This window comes from Schistocerca nitens, chromosome 1, assembly GCF_023898315.1.
Source record: "Schistocerca nitens isolate TAMUIC-IGC-003100 chromosome 1, iqSchNite1.1, whole genome shotgun sequence".
Lineage (NCBI taxonomy): Eukaryota > Metazoa > Arthropoda > Insecta > Orthoptera > Acrididae > Schistocerca > Schistocerca nitens.
In genome coordinates this window covers 888,155,333-888,173,486 of record NC_064614.1, presented here as the reverse complement: position 1 = coordinate 888,173,486, position 18,154 = coordinate 888,155,333, and the positions used below count along the sequence as shown (strand labels likewise).

At 41.7% G+C, this 18,154-nt stretch overlaps 1 protein-coding gene across 6 annotated transcripts in view; it reads right to left on the bottom strand.

The window, feature by feature from the left end:
- LOC126264017 (kinase D-interacting substrate of 220 kDa) overlaps positions 1-18,154 on the bottom strand; it is a 403,196-nt gene that overhangs the window by 89,982 nt on the left and 295,060 nt on the right. For 5 of the 6 annotated variants that reach the window (XM_049960964.1, XM_049960963.1, XM_049960966.1 and 2 more), the window contains exon 2: positions 4,969-5,100. In XM_049960964.1, coding sequence (XP_049816921.1) covers positions 4,969-5,079 — 111 coding nt within the window. In that variant the 5' untranslated portion in view covers positions 5,080-5,100. Of the gene's footprint in view, positions 1-4,968; positions 5,101-5,836; positions 6,038-18,154 lie in introns of those variants that run through there. The other variant, XM_049960962.1, reaches the window with a different exon arrangement.

The window sequence follows — 18,154 nt, the reverse complement described above, 5'->3', positions numbered from 1 at the left end:
TGTGTCCTGCAAACACTTCAAACTGGCTCACCTACAAGAATACAATCAGATCCATGGTTTCCTCACTAATTTGCCTTCAACTTCCCTTCTTCCACCATTATAATATAAAAAAAACACTTATTTTGAATTCAGGATTTCCACCATTCAATAACAACACAGAGCTCCGTATTTATTTGCAATTCAAGTAATGATGTTACTTGTTAAAACAATGCAGTAAATTGTAGTATTACCTCAGCAGTTGCAACTTTTAATGTTCTTTCAAACTCACACCATCCCATCCCCCACACTAGGAGATGTAAACAGAAAAAACTGAAGGAAAGAAGATTAAAATTTAGCATTCCATTGCCATTGGTTTCATTACAAATGGAGCACAATTGGGCCAGAATGTGGAGGGGAAATTGGTCACAAATTTTGAAAAGCGATTTTTGGAAATAATGGAACTGAAGAAAAAAAATGGCTCTGAGCACTATGGGACTCAACTGCTGTGGTCATCAGTCCCCTAGAACTTAGAACTAGTTAAACCTAACTAACCTAAGGACATCACACACATCCATGCCCGAGGCAGGATTCGAACCTGTGACCGTAGCGGTCTCGCGGTTCCAGACTGCAGCGCCAGAACCGCGCGGCCGCTTTGGCCGGCCCTGGAACTGAAGACCAAAAGGAAATTTTAAGCTGCTACTCCTGAATACCAACCCAGTGCTTGACAGAGTCTCTCTTGGTCAGGAAAGGGGTAGTAATAAACAGAACGAGTCATTTTTAACCTGGAAACTTCTTGAACACATACTCTGAATCTATGTCTTGTTTCTCGAAATTCATCAGTATAAATTTTGTTGGAAATTAAACAAAAACTTTCTCACAATCTATGGTTCTCATATGATGTAGAAATTTGTAGTCATTGCTCCATCCTAGACTTTAATTTAAAACTTGAAGTGGTCCATTCTGGTGCATCAACTTTTAAAATCAGTTTGTTCTTCTGTTTGAATATAATAGAATGTGTATTCTATGTCTATGTGATAATTTTAGTATATTGTGCAGAGGAGGTTTTTTTCATGTCTTGGTCTGCTTGCTTTCTTTCTTGTGAATTAGAATTACTGCCACACTGTTCCTACGCTGGAGAGCTGTCTTCATCTGCAGCCATTCTGTAAATAATTTATGAATTCATTTTGTGTTACTTTGCCTCAACATTAATCATATCTATTGAAACACCATCATTTGTGGATGCCTTACTTTTCTTATTCCGGATGGTGTATACATCTGAAATGGAATTACTTCTGGAATCATCTTTTTATTAGTAACTATCTGTGTTTCTGATTTATTGCTTTAGCTACAAAAAGATTTTTAAGAAACTGGAATCGTTGTTTTTACATCCTGTCAAAGAAATTTCTTAAGTTTTGTCTAATTCAGCATATTCTATCGTGTTCTTATTAATTGCCTGAAACACTCAACTTTTCCTTCAGTAGTGGTCTACTTACATTTGGGATTAAGTTTTCTTTTGGTATCTTCACACCCCTGACAACTATTATTATTTGTATAAGTACTATTGTTAAATAATTGCCTGTTTTGCCTACATCTGCAAAATTCGTTTTCTTTGATGCTAAACTTCCTTGTAATTGTAATCTGTTGTACCTCCCTATTCACAAACTCTCATCTATGTTTTGAACTTCCTGCCTAATGAATCAGTTTCTTTCTGGTTTTGTCAGCTACGGTCAACTAGGTGAATTGCCCACAATATTGTTTGCCAAACAGCAATATCATCCCCAAGATCACTACATTATTTTCCCCTCAAACTAGTTGTCTGCTATTACCTTAACACTATTATAATACTCTGCTTTAAAAGTTTCATCCATTAACCTGCAAAATTAAGATTCCTCATCCATGCAAGTATTGATTTTCTTTCTTCTTCTTCTTTTCCCCAATGTTTATCCCGTCTACTACAGGATAGGATGTACAGGACAAGGAAAAAATTCCCGCATTTTTCGAGGATCTCCCGGTTAAAAAATGCACTTTCTCCCGGGTGAAATGACACTTTTCTGGCGTTAAATGACAGTATACTTTCCCTTGGAACCGTAAAACTTACCAATCATTTGAACGGTTAAGATTTTATACACTGGCGTGAAACTTCCCGGAAATTTAGGAAACGAACACCAGAAAAAAAAGAAAAAGCAGCTTTTAGAAAAATATTTTATGTGCAGCAACATGTACTCTATTTTCGTATAACTTAAGTATACAGTCAAATTCCACCGAACACAGAACGTTAGTTTCCGAGGTATTGAAATCGAGATTGCGATGCCCTTTTGAAAGCCAATCGCATGATCTCGCCATCCGATGATCCCAGATATTCGCCGCGTTTACATGGGCACCCAAAACCACATTTCGTAAACCGATTTCCTAATACCGATTTGGGTGGTCATGTAAACACTTGAAAATCGATTCTGGAAATCCGCTTCTGGTTGCCGCTTTTCCAACTCCGCAATCGATTTTAGCTCCCTTGTAAACGCAGCCGGTATTGAAACGGGACTGGGCTGTCAGGTTTCGTCTTATTTTTAAAAATTTTCTGCTAATACTGACGAAGTGGCTTTTCTAAAGCTGTTTCCGAAATTCCGTTTTCGTCGTTCGGTTGATGTGTCGCAAGTAAACGTAATGATTCAGAGCATATGATACGTGATGTAGTCAGCCTCTAGCAACATCACTGTTAAGTAGCGCGAACACACAAATAGGCAAAGTTAATAGTTTACATTAATGAACATAGTGTAGCCATAAGTGAAGCTAAGCTTTCAAATATAATATTTATCTTTTTTGAGTGAGTTACAGTTCGACACATCACACAAATGTACCAGCGAAATTTTAAGCAATGACATAAATGTCTGGTCTTGTGGGCTCGAAATTCTTGGTTGGCTCTCAAAGTTTTTAAGCTTTAAACTAAAACCAAACACACTGTGATTTAATACGCACACTAACGTAATTCACGTAGCGTAAAATGAAACGTACTTTGAAAGTAACGCTTTTCAAACCACCAGTCGAAACATTTTCCCACGACCTGCTAGAATTCGTTCCAGCAGTTGTCAGAGTGCCAGAAAACGGCGATTGTGCATTAAGAGATCTTACATTACGTCATAAACGAAACAAGACATCAGATGATACTAACAATACGTCATAAACGAAAGAAGACATCAGAAGATACTCCAAGAGCATCGGAATTTCGTAAACCATACTAAATTCGGCTTAAAGGTCACAGTCGTATGTCCAGATTCACAAACAAGTACGACCCAACCTGATATTAAACTTCTCAGTGTGGTTTTCGGGATGCAAATTTTCTTGGATTATCAGTGCTGTTACTATCTCATGTTTAGTTGATTATGGCATACTGCCTGCTATACGTCCCAGAAGGCAAAAACGTGCACTTGAAATTTCGCAAACAGTTGACACTAGCCAATACTATTTCAAATAAATTGACTGCCTCTGCGGAAAAGACTAATTGAAATCATTTTTTTTTACCAAATCAACAAAAATAACTTCATTGTTTTGGAAGGCAATTATTGTCCGACTGCCAAAACCCTGGAAATAAAATGAAATCAGAAAAACTGAAAACATACGTTAGCCTTCCGTAATTATGTGAATGTAGTTATAGCTCCCGGCTACAGACATACGTACTGTTTTCATTTGGCTTGAAAGCTGTAAACGAAGAGTAAACAGCAAAATCACCAAATTTAAACAAGGTGCACGTTGAGACTACTACTCGGCCCACAACTCAGGCAGCGCGAATCTGGCAGCTTGGGCGCGCCAGAAAAATTTTTCCGGTTAGCATCTGGCTCCTTCTTGCTATTGCTGATACAGCTATAACCGCACTTCAAGCAGCAAGAAGCGGGATAAGGTACTTCTCATATGCGACAGTATTGCGCATAAGGGCGCTGGTAACTGCTCAAACAAACGTAATATAAACCGTTGTGACGTCACACTCATCGGAAGCAATCTATTGTTTTGAAGTATTGCACTCTTCGTCCTAAAGCCTTTGACACATTTTGCTGTTGGCAGACGCTTGCTGTGTTTTGTTGTTCTAAATGGTGCAATTCCTTTTTATTTAGTTTTTCGCTCTCGTTTATGTGTTATGGCTGCAGTATTATTTTGCAGTAGCAGGCTAAAGTACAATTCTTTGTTAGTGTATCAGTTCTTACCAGTCAAAACTACAAAAATTTAACTGAAAACTAAAACAATGAAAATACCCGGAATTCTAAAAAATTCCTGAGCTCTTCCCGGTTTTCTCCCGGATGAAAAAATTCCCGCTTTTTTCCCGGATTTCCCAGGGCGTATACACTCTGATCGATAACCCTGGGCTCGGTATGGGGCGGCGGTGGAGTGGAGGGTGGACTGCTGTGGCCTGTTGTGGGGTTGTGAACCACTGACGGCTACGGCGGGACGAAGCCTCTCCGTCTTTTCTCGGTCCTCGGTTTAATACAATACAATACACCCTTACAGTGCAAATTTTATTTTGTTATTTATATTTGTGGTCGGATACATTTCCTGATACCACAGTCATCGCAGTAACCTGACTGTGTCATCTGTGTGTGAATCGTGTAATCATATTTTAATTGTTCATGTATTGTATTTCTGGAGGTAGAATTTGGGGACTAGCCTCCCAGGTGACTAAATGAGTGTGGTAAACCACACTCAGCCTGACTGGTACACCAACGCACAGTAGTTAACCTACTATGCAAGTGCGATCTGGGTCTAGTTCGCCTTCATGCCTCGCAAGCAAAACCAACCACAGTATAGCAATATGACGCCACTTCCAAGGATTGGAGTCATTCAACTACCACTTCCAAAATTTAATATACAGTTTGGAAGGTGTGCATTGCGTACTTTTACTAAACACTAAAAAACTACAAAAATAAGTACTGACAATTCTATAGAAGAAACTCTTATGGCTGAAATAGATTGCAATAGAAGTGTTATGCGTCACGTAATGCTTACCTCATCTCTGTCATCCACCTGCACCCTCTTATTTTCCAGAAAGCTCTGGAGCCCACTGATATTGTCATCTGAAATATATGCTGATAATGAGCGGTAACAGAGCGATACCATTGAATCAGTGCGGTGGAGGGTCTGGAAACAAGAGAGAAACAGAACAAAAATGTGAGTAACAGTGATAAAAAGCTTTGTTTAGAATACTAAAAAAATCATCAAAAGTAAGAGACATGACACAGAACACAGAATTAGCAAAGAAGAAAGCTTCTTATGATGGTCTAGAACAGTACGAGAATGCAATTTTATCTAATACTAGTTTCACTGAAACTATTTAGTCTAAATGTTCTACATGACAAACAGAAAACACAACCCACAGAAAAAACATTTCCTAGAAACAAGCACTACTAACGCTACAAGTTTTCACAGCTGCCACAAGCAGTTAGAGAACAGGGTGTCACAACAATTTGGAACTGGTTTTAGCCATACATACACAATGTGATGTTTTCATTAATTGATTCTAGCTACCTAATACCCATGTAAATCCACAGTGAAAACATTTCCCTGTTACACATACTTTAGTCGCATCAAAAGTGTTCAAAACCTACATCATTCACTTCATTAATCAAACACATGAGCTAACCTCAAATTTCAGTCAACACTACAATATTAACAGAAGCCAAGTCTGATACAGCTGTTAACAAATATTTATCAACTACCAAGTTAGTGGGTCTCTTTCTCCTCTTCTTTTCTCAGTTTTAAATGTGGTGTGCAACTTTCCATCATTGGTATCAATTCCTCATTAGTTAGTCTCGACCTCTTCTAATGACAGGCACATCATGCAGAAACAGTTCCACTCCCAGTCACAAGCACCCACCGTCTGTGAGTATCGATGTAAACCAAAGCTGAATTTGCGAGTGCTCTCAGCACTTGGTGTCGTGATGGTGAGTGTTGGTACACTCCAGTTGTGGGTAAGGGCACCATCTGGTATGTGCAGTCGCAGAAACGAGTAACGGTGGCGAGAAGGTGGCTGGTTCTGACTAGGGGCCATATTCTGCTCCATGCCATCAGATCCACATGAAACCAACTAGCAAACTGCTGGCTTTCATCTAAAATTACATCACCAATCACAGCTACTGTTTGCCTTAAAAACTGTATTTACTAATGAGAGACCAACTGTAACATGCAAGTAGTTTTAAAAAAAGTAATTTGCAGGTACATCCCTAAAATCATCCCAAAACTGACAACTCCATTTCTAATCAAGAACAGTTCTTTACACATTTATCAACTTCTATTTACAGAGCTATCCGTTGAGTGAAAAATATCTTTGAAATCAAGTAAAAACAAGACGCTGCTATGATCCTTTCAATACAATGCAGAAAAAAATATGCTCAATATCTGTCATCTGCATCACAACTATGCTTTGATCAGTCCAAAAAATTATAATTACACCATCATATTTTTTGTGTTAAGACAACATTTTGGAGAATTTTAAGGCTGCAAGATCACATCTTAAAAAAAATATTCCCTTCCACCAAATACTATTTTTTCTTCGGTTAAATGGTATAATGCGTGAGGAAACAAAGAAAAGAGCGTGCATTGCTATACTGTGACTTTTACGTAAGTTAGAAAATCTGTTCAAGTATTCCTCTGCGAAAACTATTTACACCACAACTGACTGTAAAACTATGATCTTAGGGATGGGAGTTTGCTGTGATCTTCCTTTAACAACACTCAGTGGGGTGTGCAACAAGAGCCTATACTCTGCGTATAATTGTAATTACTGTACGTCATTGTTTCAAGCATTTACTTTAGAATGCTAAGACAGGAAAGTACGGAGAACATACAGCAACAAATTGAGCATGATAAAAAACTATTATAATGGTACTAATGTTATTATCATCGTCAGTAGTATGTTGCGCATGCTAAATGAATATCAACAACAGCAAAACAGTAATCACGTAATAACAGACTGCGAGCCAAGGAGTCTAATGTAGTGTGGGTCAGGCCATTCGCCATTCAGATGGGGGATGTTAATGTCAGTGACTTTACTGGCGAGAGGATACACTACTTGGTTAAAAGTATACGGACACCTGGCTGAAAATGACTTACAAGTTCGTGGCGCACTCCATCGGTAATGCTGGAATTCAGTATGGTGTTGGCCCACCCTTAGCCTTGACGACAGCTTCCACTCTCGCAGGCATACGTTCGATCAGGTGCTGGAAGGTTTATTGGGGAATGGCAGCCCATTCTGCACTGAGGAGAGGTATCGATGTCGGTCGGTGAGGCCTGGCACGAAGTCGGCGTTCCAAAACATCCCAAAGGTGTTTTACAGGATTCAGGTCATTACTCTGCCCAGAGCAGTCCATTACAGGGATGTTATTATCGTGTAACCACTCCGCCACAGGCCGTGCATTAAGAACAGGGGCTCGGTCGTGTTAAAAGATGCAATCGCCATCCCCGAATTGCTCTTCTGCAGTGAGAAGGTGCTTAAAATATCAATGTAGGCCTGTGCTGTGATAGTTCGCATCCTGCCTCGGGCATGGATGTGTGTGATGTCCTTAGGTTAGTTAGGTTTAAGTAGTTGGGGTGCAAGGCCCATCCATGACAAACACGACCACACCATAACACCACCGTCTCCGACTTTTACTGTTGGCACTACACACGCTGGTAGATGACGTTCACCGGGCATTCGCCATACTACTCACACCCTGCCATCGTATCGCCACATTGTGTACCGTGATTCGTCACTCCACACAACGTTTTTCCACTGTTCAACCGTCTAATGTTTACGCTCCTTACACCAAGCGAGGCTTAGTTTGGCATTTACCGGCGTGATGTGGGGCTTAAGAGCAGCCGCTCGACCATGAAATGCAAGTTTTCTCACCTACCGCCTAACTGTCATTGTACTTGCAGTGGATCCTGTGTGATGGACCGGATATATGTCTGCCTGTTACACATTACGATTCTCTTCAATTGTCAGCGGTTTCTGTCACTCAACAGATGGTGTTTGACTTACGCACAAAAAATGAGATCACTGTGCTGTCTCACCCTCCGTACTCTCCAGACCTGACCCCTGCGGACTTTTTTTTTTTAATTTCCGAAGTTGAAAACAACGTTGAAAGGACGAAGATTTGTAACGATCGACGAGATAAAAGAAAATTCGCAGACGGCGCTTCGCACCTTCCGGCAAAAGGCACACCAAAGACTGCTTCAGGAAATGGGAAATAGCGTTGGGAGCGGTGTATCAATTGTGGAGAAGAGTATTTCGAAGAGACCATACACAATACGTAAAAGGTAGAAAAATTTTATGGACAAAGTTCCGTAATTTTTTTAATATTCCTCGCACTTGCCACACTTGGATCGAATGTGCCGCTGTTTTAATGATCCAAATCTGCTATACTGGCCATCAGGAGTAGACTTTTGTAAACAGTATTACCCGTTCACGTCGGGGTGAAAGTTTTCCACTTGTTCAACATATTGCACCACGACAAAACAGTGACACAATTAAAAAAAGCAATATATATAAGAAAAACCGACGTAAAGAATGCTATACAACCTACATTGAAATAGTATAAGCTTCTTTTAATTTCAAGTAAGTATATTTGGCAGTAAATTCCATTACCTCCCACAGTACATTAATATGGACATGTAGTTCTGTTCTTGTAGTCGATTTCTCTCCAGGACTGCATTTTTGAGTTGCGTCACTGTTCCTGCCGGAGAGCGGTATGATGTAAAGCGTTGAGAGATGAACACATGCAGAACACAGTTTATTGAAATGGCAAACGTATTATGATACAAATTCCGTGCATTCCCTGGGAACTCTCGTAGTATTTTCACAGTACTTGGATCCAGATCTGGATCTACGTGATTACTCTGCTATTCACAAAAAAGTGCCTGGCAGAGGGCTCAATGAACCACCTTCAAGCTGTCTCTCTACCATTTCACTCTCGAACGGCGTCCGGGAAAAACGAGCATTTAAATTTTTCTGTGCGAGCCCTGATGACTTTACAAAACGGTAAATGACAGCATCATCTGCAAACAATCCAAGACGTCTATTCAGATTGTTTCCTGTGTCGTCAATATAGATCAGAAACAATAGAGGGCCTATAACACTTCCTTGGGGAACGCAGGATATTATTTCTGTTTTACTCTATGACTTTCCGTCTATTACATACTACTAACTGTGACCTTTCGGACAGGAAATCACGAATGCAGTCGCATAACTGAGGCAATATTCCACAGGCACGCAGTTTGGTTAGAAGACGGTTGTGAGGAACGGTGTCGAAAGCCTCTGGAAATCTAAAAATATGGAATCAATGACATCCCCTGTCGATAGCACTCATTACTTCATGAGTATAAAGGGCTAGTTGTGTTTCGCAAGAACGATATTTTCTGAATCCGTGCTGATTACGTGTCAATAAATCTTCTTCTTCGAGGTACTTCATAATGTTCGAATACAGTATATGTTCCAAAACCCTACTGCAAATCGACGTTAGCGATATGGGCCTGTAATTCAACGGATTACTCCCACTCTTTTTGGGTATTGGTGTGACTCGAGCAATTTTCCAGTCTTTAGGTACGGAACTTGCTGTGAGCGAGTGGTTGTATATAATTGCTAAATATGGAGCTATTCTATCAGCATGCTCTGAGAGGAACCTGACTGGGCCGGAAGCCTTGTTTTTATTGATTTAAGCTGCTTTGCGACACCGGGGATATCTATCCATTTCTATGTTTCTCATGTCGGCAGTTGTTCTTGATTGGAATTCAGGAATATTTACTTCGCCTTCTTTGGTGAAGCAGTTTCGGAAAATCGTGTTGAAAATTCTGCTTTAGTGGTACTGTCATCAGTGACTTCACCGTTATTATCGCGCATCGAACATTTAACAAAATGTTTAAATGATTGAATACCGCCTGCAACTGTCGGTTTCACTTTATTTCTTGTACTATTTTACAATTTCAGCCTTAAGCCACTTTCTAATATTTGGAAATCAATGATGGTACGATATCCCATATCAGTCGCGTGCTCATGTTGTTTGGCTGTGAAAACTTTCCAAATACAACTTGCGCAATTGACTAGTACTTGCATGGTATAACTGCTGATTTTTGATAAATGTGTGGGCTACAGATGTTTAGATACTAAAAGGTGGCCTGAGGACGTACTGTACAATATTACAACAAATAAAATCGATAGTTGCTTAAAGAACTGCTAAAACATCATCATGTGGAATAATGTACTGTGGTGTCGTTTGAGTCTTCCGTTGTACTACCACTAGAGGAAGTACCCAAGGTAAAGTGCACAGCACCAACTTCTAAGTCTATTATAGGAGGATAAAAGACAGAATCAGGAGTAACTGCAATGTTGTTACACATGAATTCAACGCAGCACAGGTGCGATAAAAAAGGCAATTACTGAGAAATTGGGATAAGTCCGCCTACCTGCAACCTGATGGCCCGCCTCATCGTGGCCGCCCGCTGCGCTGGTGCACGAGAAACAAAGGCCGATCGCCATGTGTGCTGCTATTGCTGGCGGATCCGCTCAGCAAACACACACACACACACACACACACACACACACACGACCGCTACTTAACAAAGCTGGCGTGGCGGCATTTACAACGTTTACAAATAATATTCACCAAGGTCCTATTTGCAGTGCTTGAATGTTGTAAAATGGCCTTAAGAGGTGTACATAGTGGCGAAATCTCTTATACCTGGAGGGAAACTACTACCGATTTCTTAAAAATGTTTTTCGGCTGATTCTCAATTGATTGTAACAAGCACGACTGAACAGAGGATGAGAAACAAAGGCATATCGCAGAAACTTCACAGCGTATAATTAACTGGGTGTCTGGGAAACTCCCAGAAAAAGTATTGTGCCCTCCGCAATATTAAATGCTACTAATGGCAGAGCACACCACTCCAAATATGAACTGGTAAATTGTGTACTGTTTCTAGCCCCATAGAGGTAAGACGAAGTACGTTGTACAGGACAGAAAACAACAAACGGTCTGGCAGCTTTCAATGTTTTACCGAGCGAGGTGGCATAGTGGTTAGACACTGGACTCGCATTCGGGAGGACGACAGTTCAATCCCGCGGCCGGCCATTCTGATTTAGGTTTTCCGTGATTTCCCTAAATCGCTCCAGGCAAATGCCGGGATGGTTCCTTTGAAAGGGCACGGCTGACTTCCTTCCCTAACCCGATGAGACCGATGACCTCGCTGTCTGGTCTCCTTCCCCAAAGAACCAACCAACCTTTCAATGTTTTGGGGAAAACAGAAGTAATTATCAATTTTTTTTCGTCTGGAGCGCATTGCAATTTAAATGTTTTACACAAAACACGTTCCGCTTTTATTTACAAAGACTCATCGGTGGTCGTTGGTGTTTATTGCTCTGTTTTTGCTTTCCTGAAATTGACAGTTTTTCCCTCGTTGTTCACAGAGCCTCAAGTCGAAAGAACTTTGTTACATTTTTAAAACTTAACGTTTTTTCGGCATTTAGGCAATCGCTTTTTCTTTTGCTAAATTTGCGTCTTTTTGCACTTCACTTGTGGAAAACGGCACAAAAACTGTTTTCTCAGAAATTTTACTGTGGTGTCATCTTTCTTTTGGCATTCAGCAAAAGTGAAATTGTAACCAAGTTTTTTCGGCTTCAGCCACTGGTAACAACGAGGACAAAAACCAAGTCGCTTTCAGAACACGTAGAAAAGAGCTAGAAACAACACAATGAATATCCTTTGAAAATTAAAAGAGAAGCGCGCCCGGTGTAAACACTTGTAACAACCGTACACCTAGGACGAACGAAAAAAAAAACACGTCGCCCAATAAAACTTAAGGGCAACCCAGATAAAGTATCGTAACATACAACAATTCGCTGGAAACGAATGGAAGTGAAGGAACATGTTCCCAGAGATCTCCCACTCGTGCACAGAACGCTGGATGTCACATGAACTGACTATGGATGGGAACAACTGACCGGTTAAAAATCGATATTTTAGTGCAGAATTACAGCTATTTTTAGGTATTTGTTCGGTCTTTGTTACAACAAGCGCTTTTATTTTTTTACCAATAACTGAAATATCAATTACCCATAGGAGTAGCGGGAAAATTTTTCGTTTTTAAGTGAACTTTTTAAAGCACGAGTAATTTTTATTCGTAAAATCTGCATTGTTAGGAAGAATTGCATTATCAAAGAACATGGAGAAAAGCGATCAGTGCTATTTTATGCCGACAGAAACGAGCAACAAACACATGACATGAGAATTTGTGCAGCACTGCTGAGACAACAATGTACCTGTTGCCATGTGTCGTATCGTATTAGATGGTACGCGCGTACATACACTGTACAAGACTTGGCCCATCTGGTCTATGTGGTAGTCTCTCACTGTCGTCGTCGGACATCAGTTGTATTACAAATGGCACTACGCCTAGTCTGGAAGTATTCTATGTAGTGTTGTATCAGGGAAGTATACACTATACAAGGAGAAAACGTAAAGTTTACAAGAAAAATTGAAAGCAGCTGATCTACTGTCCGCGTCTACACAACAAGCCTTTATCTGCTTTTAGCTCCTTAAAACGGACGAATTAACACAAAAAATTGATTTCTTCAACCCCAGTATTCACCCTTAACACTGATTATTCGTCATGTCCAAGCAGTGGTATGATCCTCGATTACAACACGATTTTTTGAGCAGACTTGCAAAAAATTAGAATCAATCACGAGACTACTGGTTTCTTTTTCACTAAAAGTAGTAGTAAACCACTTATCACTTTTCGAGAAAGGCCGTGACTCGTGGGCGAACTAAAAGTTTCTTTACTTAATTTAATATTTTCATTCTACGTCTCTTGAAACTGAGGCAGTCATAATTTTTCAATCTTTGTTCGATTTCTGCGTTTATTACACGAAATAATAGCAATAAAAAAACGAAAATCGATTATTTCAAAAACCGGTCACTTTGAGGTGAGGGTGCGGCATTGAACTTTGTCTTCGGAGGAGAGGTGGTGTAGCGCCACTCCGTGGATTACCGTTTTGCTTACGGTTTGAAGTAAGGAACACATGTTTCATCGCCTGTGACATGTTCGACAAAAAATTGTCACGATCATCCTCGCAGCATGCAAGCAATTCCGCGTACATGGCGATTCGTTGCCCTTTATGGTCTCTTAGGCGGCGAGGAAACAACCGGGTACAAACCTTTGAGTACCCCAACTGGTAGACGAGTGTGTCAGCATTACCAACAGAGACGTTCAGTTGAGCAGCGAGGTGTTTGTGACCCGTGGATTCACCTCGAATGAGAATGTCCGAACGTTCCACAGCTGTGTTCCGATAATTGCAGACGCCTCGCCCAACGACACACCGAGTTTCTGTTCACTGCCAGTTATCCGTAGACATTCTGCAAGTGCCTATGAATATGTCCGAAGCTCTGGTTTTCCGCCAAAAGAAACTCAATGACAGCTCGCTTTGAACGCATTACACACGCCATTTTGAAGGCTACATATAGTGTAGCCACTATCGGAACTTCCTGAAACTATAAGGGCTGAAGCGGGAGCATTCCACGATGTCCCACAACTAATTCCGCGTTTATCAACCGAAACTAGCTGAGAAAAAAATGTGTTGCATTTCTTATTAAACGCCCCTCGTATTTGTAACTCCACAAATTTCGCAAATAACGGTTATCATGTTATCGCAAGGGAGTGCGCTTCACACAGTTTGTCCTTCATAAGATTTCATCTCGCTACATGTAAAAAAGAATGATGTAAAGTGCCGCACTTAATGCATGTAAGTCCTGGTTACATTACGAACAGGTATTTAATGGCTCTGAGCACTATGGGACTTAACTTCTGAGGTCATCAGTCCCCTAGAACATAGAACTACTTAAACCTAACTAACCTAAGGACATCACACACATCCACGCCCGAGGCAGGATTCGAACCTGCGACCGCAGCGGTCGCGCGGTTCCAGACCGTAGCGCCTGGAACCGCTAGGCCACTCCGGCTGGCGAACAGGTATTTAACTGGGACGAATAATTCTTCATAAATATTATGAATAACAACATACGGTGATACAAAATAAGTCTCATGGAAAAGCTTCAATCATAAGTAAAGCAATCAGTGAACTACGGAGAGAGTGTAAAGAAATTGCTGTTAGTCCTCTAATGCGATAACTTAGAAAATTAATGTACTTTCTATCGTGGAATACTACTTTAGTCTGAGAAGACGTAACAGTGGAGCGTAAGTAAACACTACGGGAACAGCCCTAGACTACGCTCGCTCAGTCCCACGACTAATTATTACAAATTCTCACGCAGACTTTTTCAGGAGTGGATTCAAATACCAGTTTGGTACATGCCGACAACATAAGGCTAGTGAAGATGGGATGAGAATAATTACAGAAGTAAATGTGCAGTTGACTAGAAGAAGGGAACGGTTGGTAGGACATGTTCTGAGGCATCAAGGCATCACCAATTTAGTACTGTAGGAGCAGCATGGAGGGTAAAAATCGTAGAGGGAGACCAAGAGATGAATACACTAAGCAGATTCAGAAGTTTGCAGGCTGCAGTAGGTACTGGGACATGATGAGGCTTGCACAGGACAGAGTAGCATGGAGAGCTGCATCAAACCAGTCTCAGGACTGAAGACCACAACAACAAACAACAACAATGTGCAGTAATTATTTATACCTCGTTCCACACTGGGATGTATCAAGAATAACTCTGACACTTCACATCCCACACTGGCCCGCCGTTGTGGCGATGGCGAGCGCTGTCTCGTGAAGGCACCCAGGGCCTTGGCGGGAACGGCGTGTGCGTGAATCATTCTTCAGTAGCCCGAAGAATCTACGACACGTGTCACCAGAGAACTAAAGATACAGCAATCAGCCGTCTGGCGCTTTTCACGCAAACGTCTCCCTGTAAGGAAGGATTATTGCGGCTGCTGACATAAACCGTGACGTCTTGGGGCTCTATGGCAAAGAGTTTCACAAGCGTACATACGTTTGCCGCGTACCCGTATTGAGCACCAGCAATATGAGTTACAAACTCGGAGAGAGTTTCTGGCAGGTAATACGTGTCTCACTGCTGTCATCTTGTAGTCTTCACGAAGTCGTCTTCCGAAAATTTCGTGAGTACTGTAGATGCCGAGGTAAAATTGACGAAGCGCCGCTGGGCGCTGAGTAAAGGCAGTGAGGTGCGCTTCACGTGCAGACAGCAGTCGGGCGGCTTTGGCGCACGTGCCGGTCTGTCCGCTGCGGCCAGGAGGAATCCGGCTGGCTGTGGCGGCTTTTGTCCCGGCTGTCAGAAGGGGCCGCAGGAGGGGGGCAGGAGAGCGGCCCAGAAAGGAGAGTGGCCGCACGAGGGCCCCTACAGCCGCTCTCCACAAGAAGCGAGGCGAGGCGAGGGCGCAGCTCCGCCCACGCGCTCGAGGCAGCCTCCGCAGGGATCAGGCGCGGTTCACTACTCTACACTGAGTTGACGCGAACAGGTATCCAGGCTGTGCTTTCTTCTCTCAAAACTTCCGTGTTGGGAGGCTCTGGTCAGAGCGTAAAATTATTCGCCAGCGTTTCGCCCCCATCTCCGGTATACATCGTCAGAATTAAAACACTGGCAAATACTTAGCGCAGAGGTGTCCAGTTTACAGGGGCATTATGGGCTGCACAGTGGGCGCCACAACAAGAAAGTTAACACATCATGGGTGAAAAGGCCCTGTTGTTGGTGTGGTCTTCAGTCCTGAGACTGGTTTGATGCAGCTCTCCACACTACTCTATCCTCTGCAAGCTGCTTCATCTCCCAGTACCTACTGCAACCTACATCCTTCTGCATCTGCTTAGTGTTTTCATCTCTTGGTCTCCCTCTACGATTTTTACCCTCCACGCTGCCCTCCAATACTAAATTGGTGTTCCCTTGATGCCTCAGAACGTGTCCTACCGATCGATTCCTTCTTCTAGTTAAGTTGTGCCACAAACTCCTCTTCTCTCCAATTCTATTCAATACCTCCTCATTAGTTATGTGATCTACCCATCTAATCTTCAGCATTCTTCTGTAGCACCACATTGCGAAAGCTTCTATTCTCTTCTTGTCCAAACTATTTATCGTCCATGTTTCACTTCCATACATGGCTACACTCCATACAAACACTTTCAGAAACGACTTCCTGACACTTAAATCTATATTCGATGTTAACAAATTTCTCTTCTTCAGAAACGCTTTCCTTTCCATTGCCAGTCTACATTTTATATCCTCTCTACTTCGACCATCATCAGTTATATTGCTCCCCAAATATCAAAACTCCTTTACTACTTTAAGTGTCTCATTTCCTAATCTAATTCCCTCAGCATCACCCGATTTAATTCGACTACACTCCATTATCCTCGCCGGCCGAAGTGGCCGTGCGGTTAAAGGCGCTGCAGTCTGAAACCGCAAGACCGCTACGGTCGCAGGTTCGAATCCTGCCTCGGGCATGGATGTTTGTGATGCCCTTAGGTTAGTTAGGTTTAACTAGTTCTAAGTTCTAGGGGACTAATGACCTCAGCAGTTGAGTCCCATAGTGCTCAGAGCCATTTAAACCATTTTTTTCCCATTATCCTCGTTTTACTTTTGTTGATATTCATCTTATACCCTCCTTTCAAGACACTGTCCATTCCGTTCAACTGCTCTTCCAATTCCTTTGCTGTCTCTGACAGAATTACAATGTCATCGGCGAACCTCAAAGTTTTTATTTCTTCTCTGTGGATTTTAATACCTACTTACGGTGTTAGATACTCTAGGTGAGAGTATTATCAACCATGGGGCAAAGACAAATGAACATGTTCCTTACAAACACTTTCTCGAACTTCTTTTTTTCACCTTTAGCATTTTGTTAACTAGCAACCAGGGACATAATTAAATTTCATAAAGCGTTTATTAACGAATCTGTCAACAGTGGAGTCTGATTTTGACTTACTAAGAGGCACATGTCGATTGTAGCATTCATTCTGCAGACATTTTAGAAAGCACGTGTTGCCACTTTGATGTTTACTATTAAGATCAGGCACCTTCAACAGAGCCTCAATAGGCCAGGCTTGAAATTGAGCTGGTAATTTTTGAAACTGTTAGCCAAATATAAGTACTACAACTGTTGACAGATTTGTTAATAAACGCTTTATGACTATGTAGTGGCAGATCAGATCCTTACAGAATAATAACTGGGACCTATCACACCAACGTAGTGGAAGACATAAAAGAGATATAATACAAGACATCCCTCTAACCACTTTGATCCTTTGGATGGAAATAGAGCGAGAGCGAGAGAGAGAGAGAGAGAGAGAGAGAGAGAGAGAATCGAAGCGCTTGATATGTGTTGCTATAGAAGAATGTTGGAAATCAGGTGGGCTGGTAACATATGAAAAGAAGATGTTCTCCGCAGAATCGGCGAGGAGAGGAACATGTGAATAAAAACAGAACAAAAGACAGGATGACAGAGCATTTGTTAAGGCATCGGGAAATAACTTTCTTGGTACTTGCAGGAGCTTTACAAGGTAAAAACTGTAGTGGGAGAGAGATTGGAATATATCTAACAAATAATTGAGTGCAACTGCTACTCTGGAATGAAGAGGTTGGCGCAGGGATGTTCCTCGTCACAATATTTCGTCTCCCTTCTAACCGGAACAGGTTCAGGGAGCAACGCAACTCGGCAAACCTTTCGTCTATACCGGACCGGCATACAGCTACTAAGTGACTATAACGCAGAGGATGCCGACCACGTCATTTCCATCTGCCCATTGTGGTACCATGCGACAACCAATTTATTGCACTGCTTATTGCTTTGTAGACAGTAGCTCCTTCCAGCATGAGGACGCAACTTCTAAAAAATGAAGTGTTTTGTACAGGATGAAAAGTATTGAACTGTATGAAAAAAAAACGCAAATTAGTTACAAACTACGGCGTGCACACACTTTATTCAACATGTAAACGTCACTACATATATTCGGATTTAGGTTATGACGTGTTCGATATGCCTGTCATCATAGGCGATGATGTGGCATAGACGAATAGCGAAATTCTGCATGACCAGTTGAAGTGTCGGAACACTGATGCTGTTTATGACCTGTTTTCAGCTCAGCACTGGTTTTGGGGTTATTTCTGCACGCCTTGTCTTTAATATAGCCCCACAAAGAGGAGTCGCATGTGTTCGGATTCGAAGAATACAGCGGACAATCGAGGTC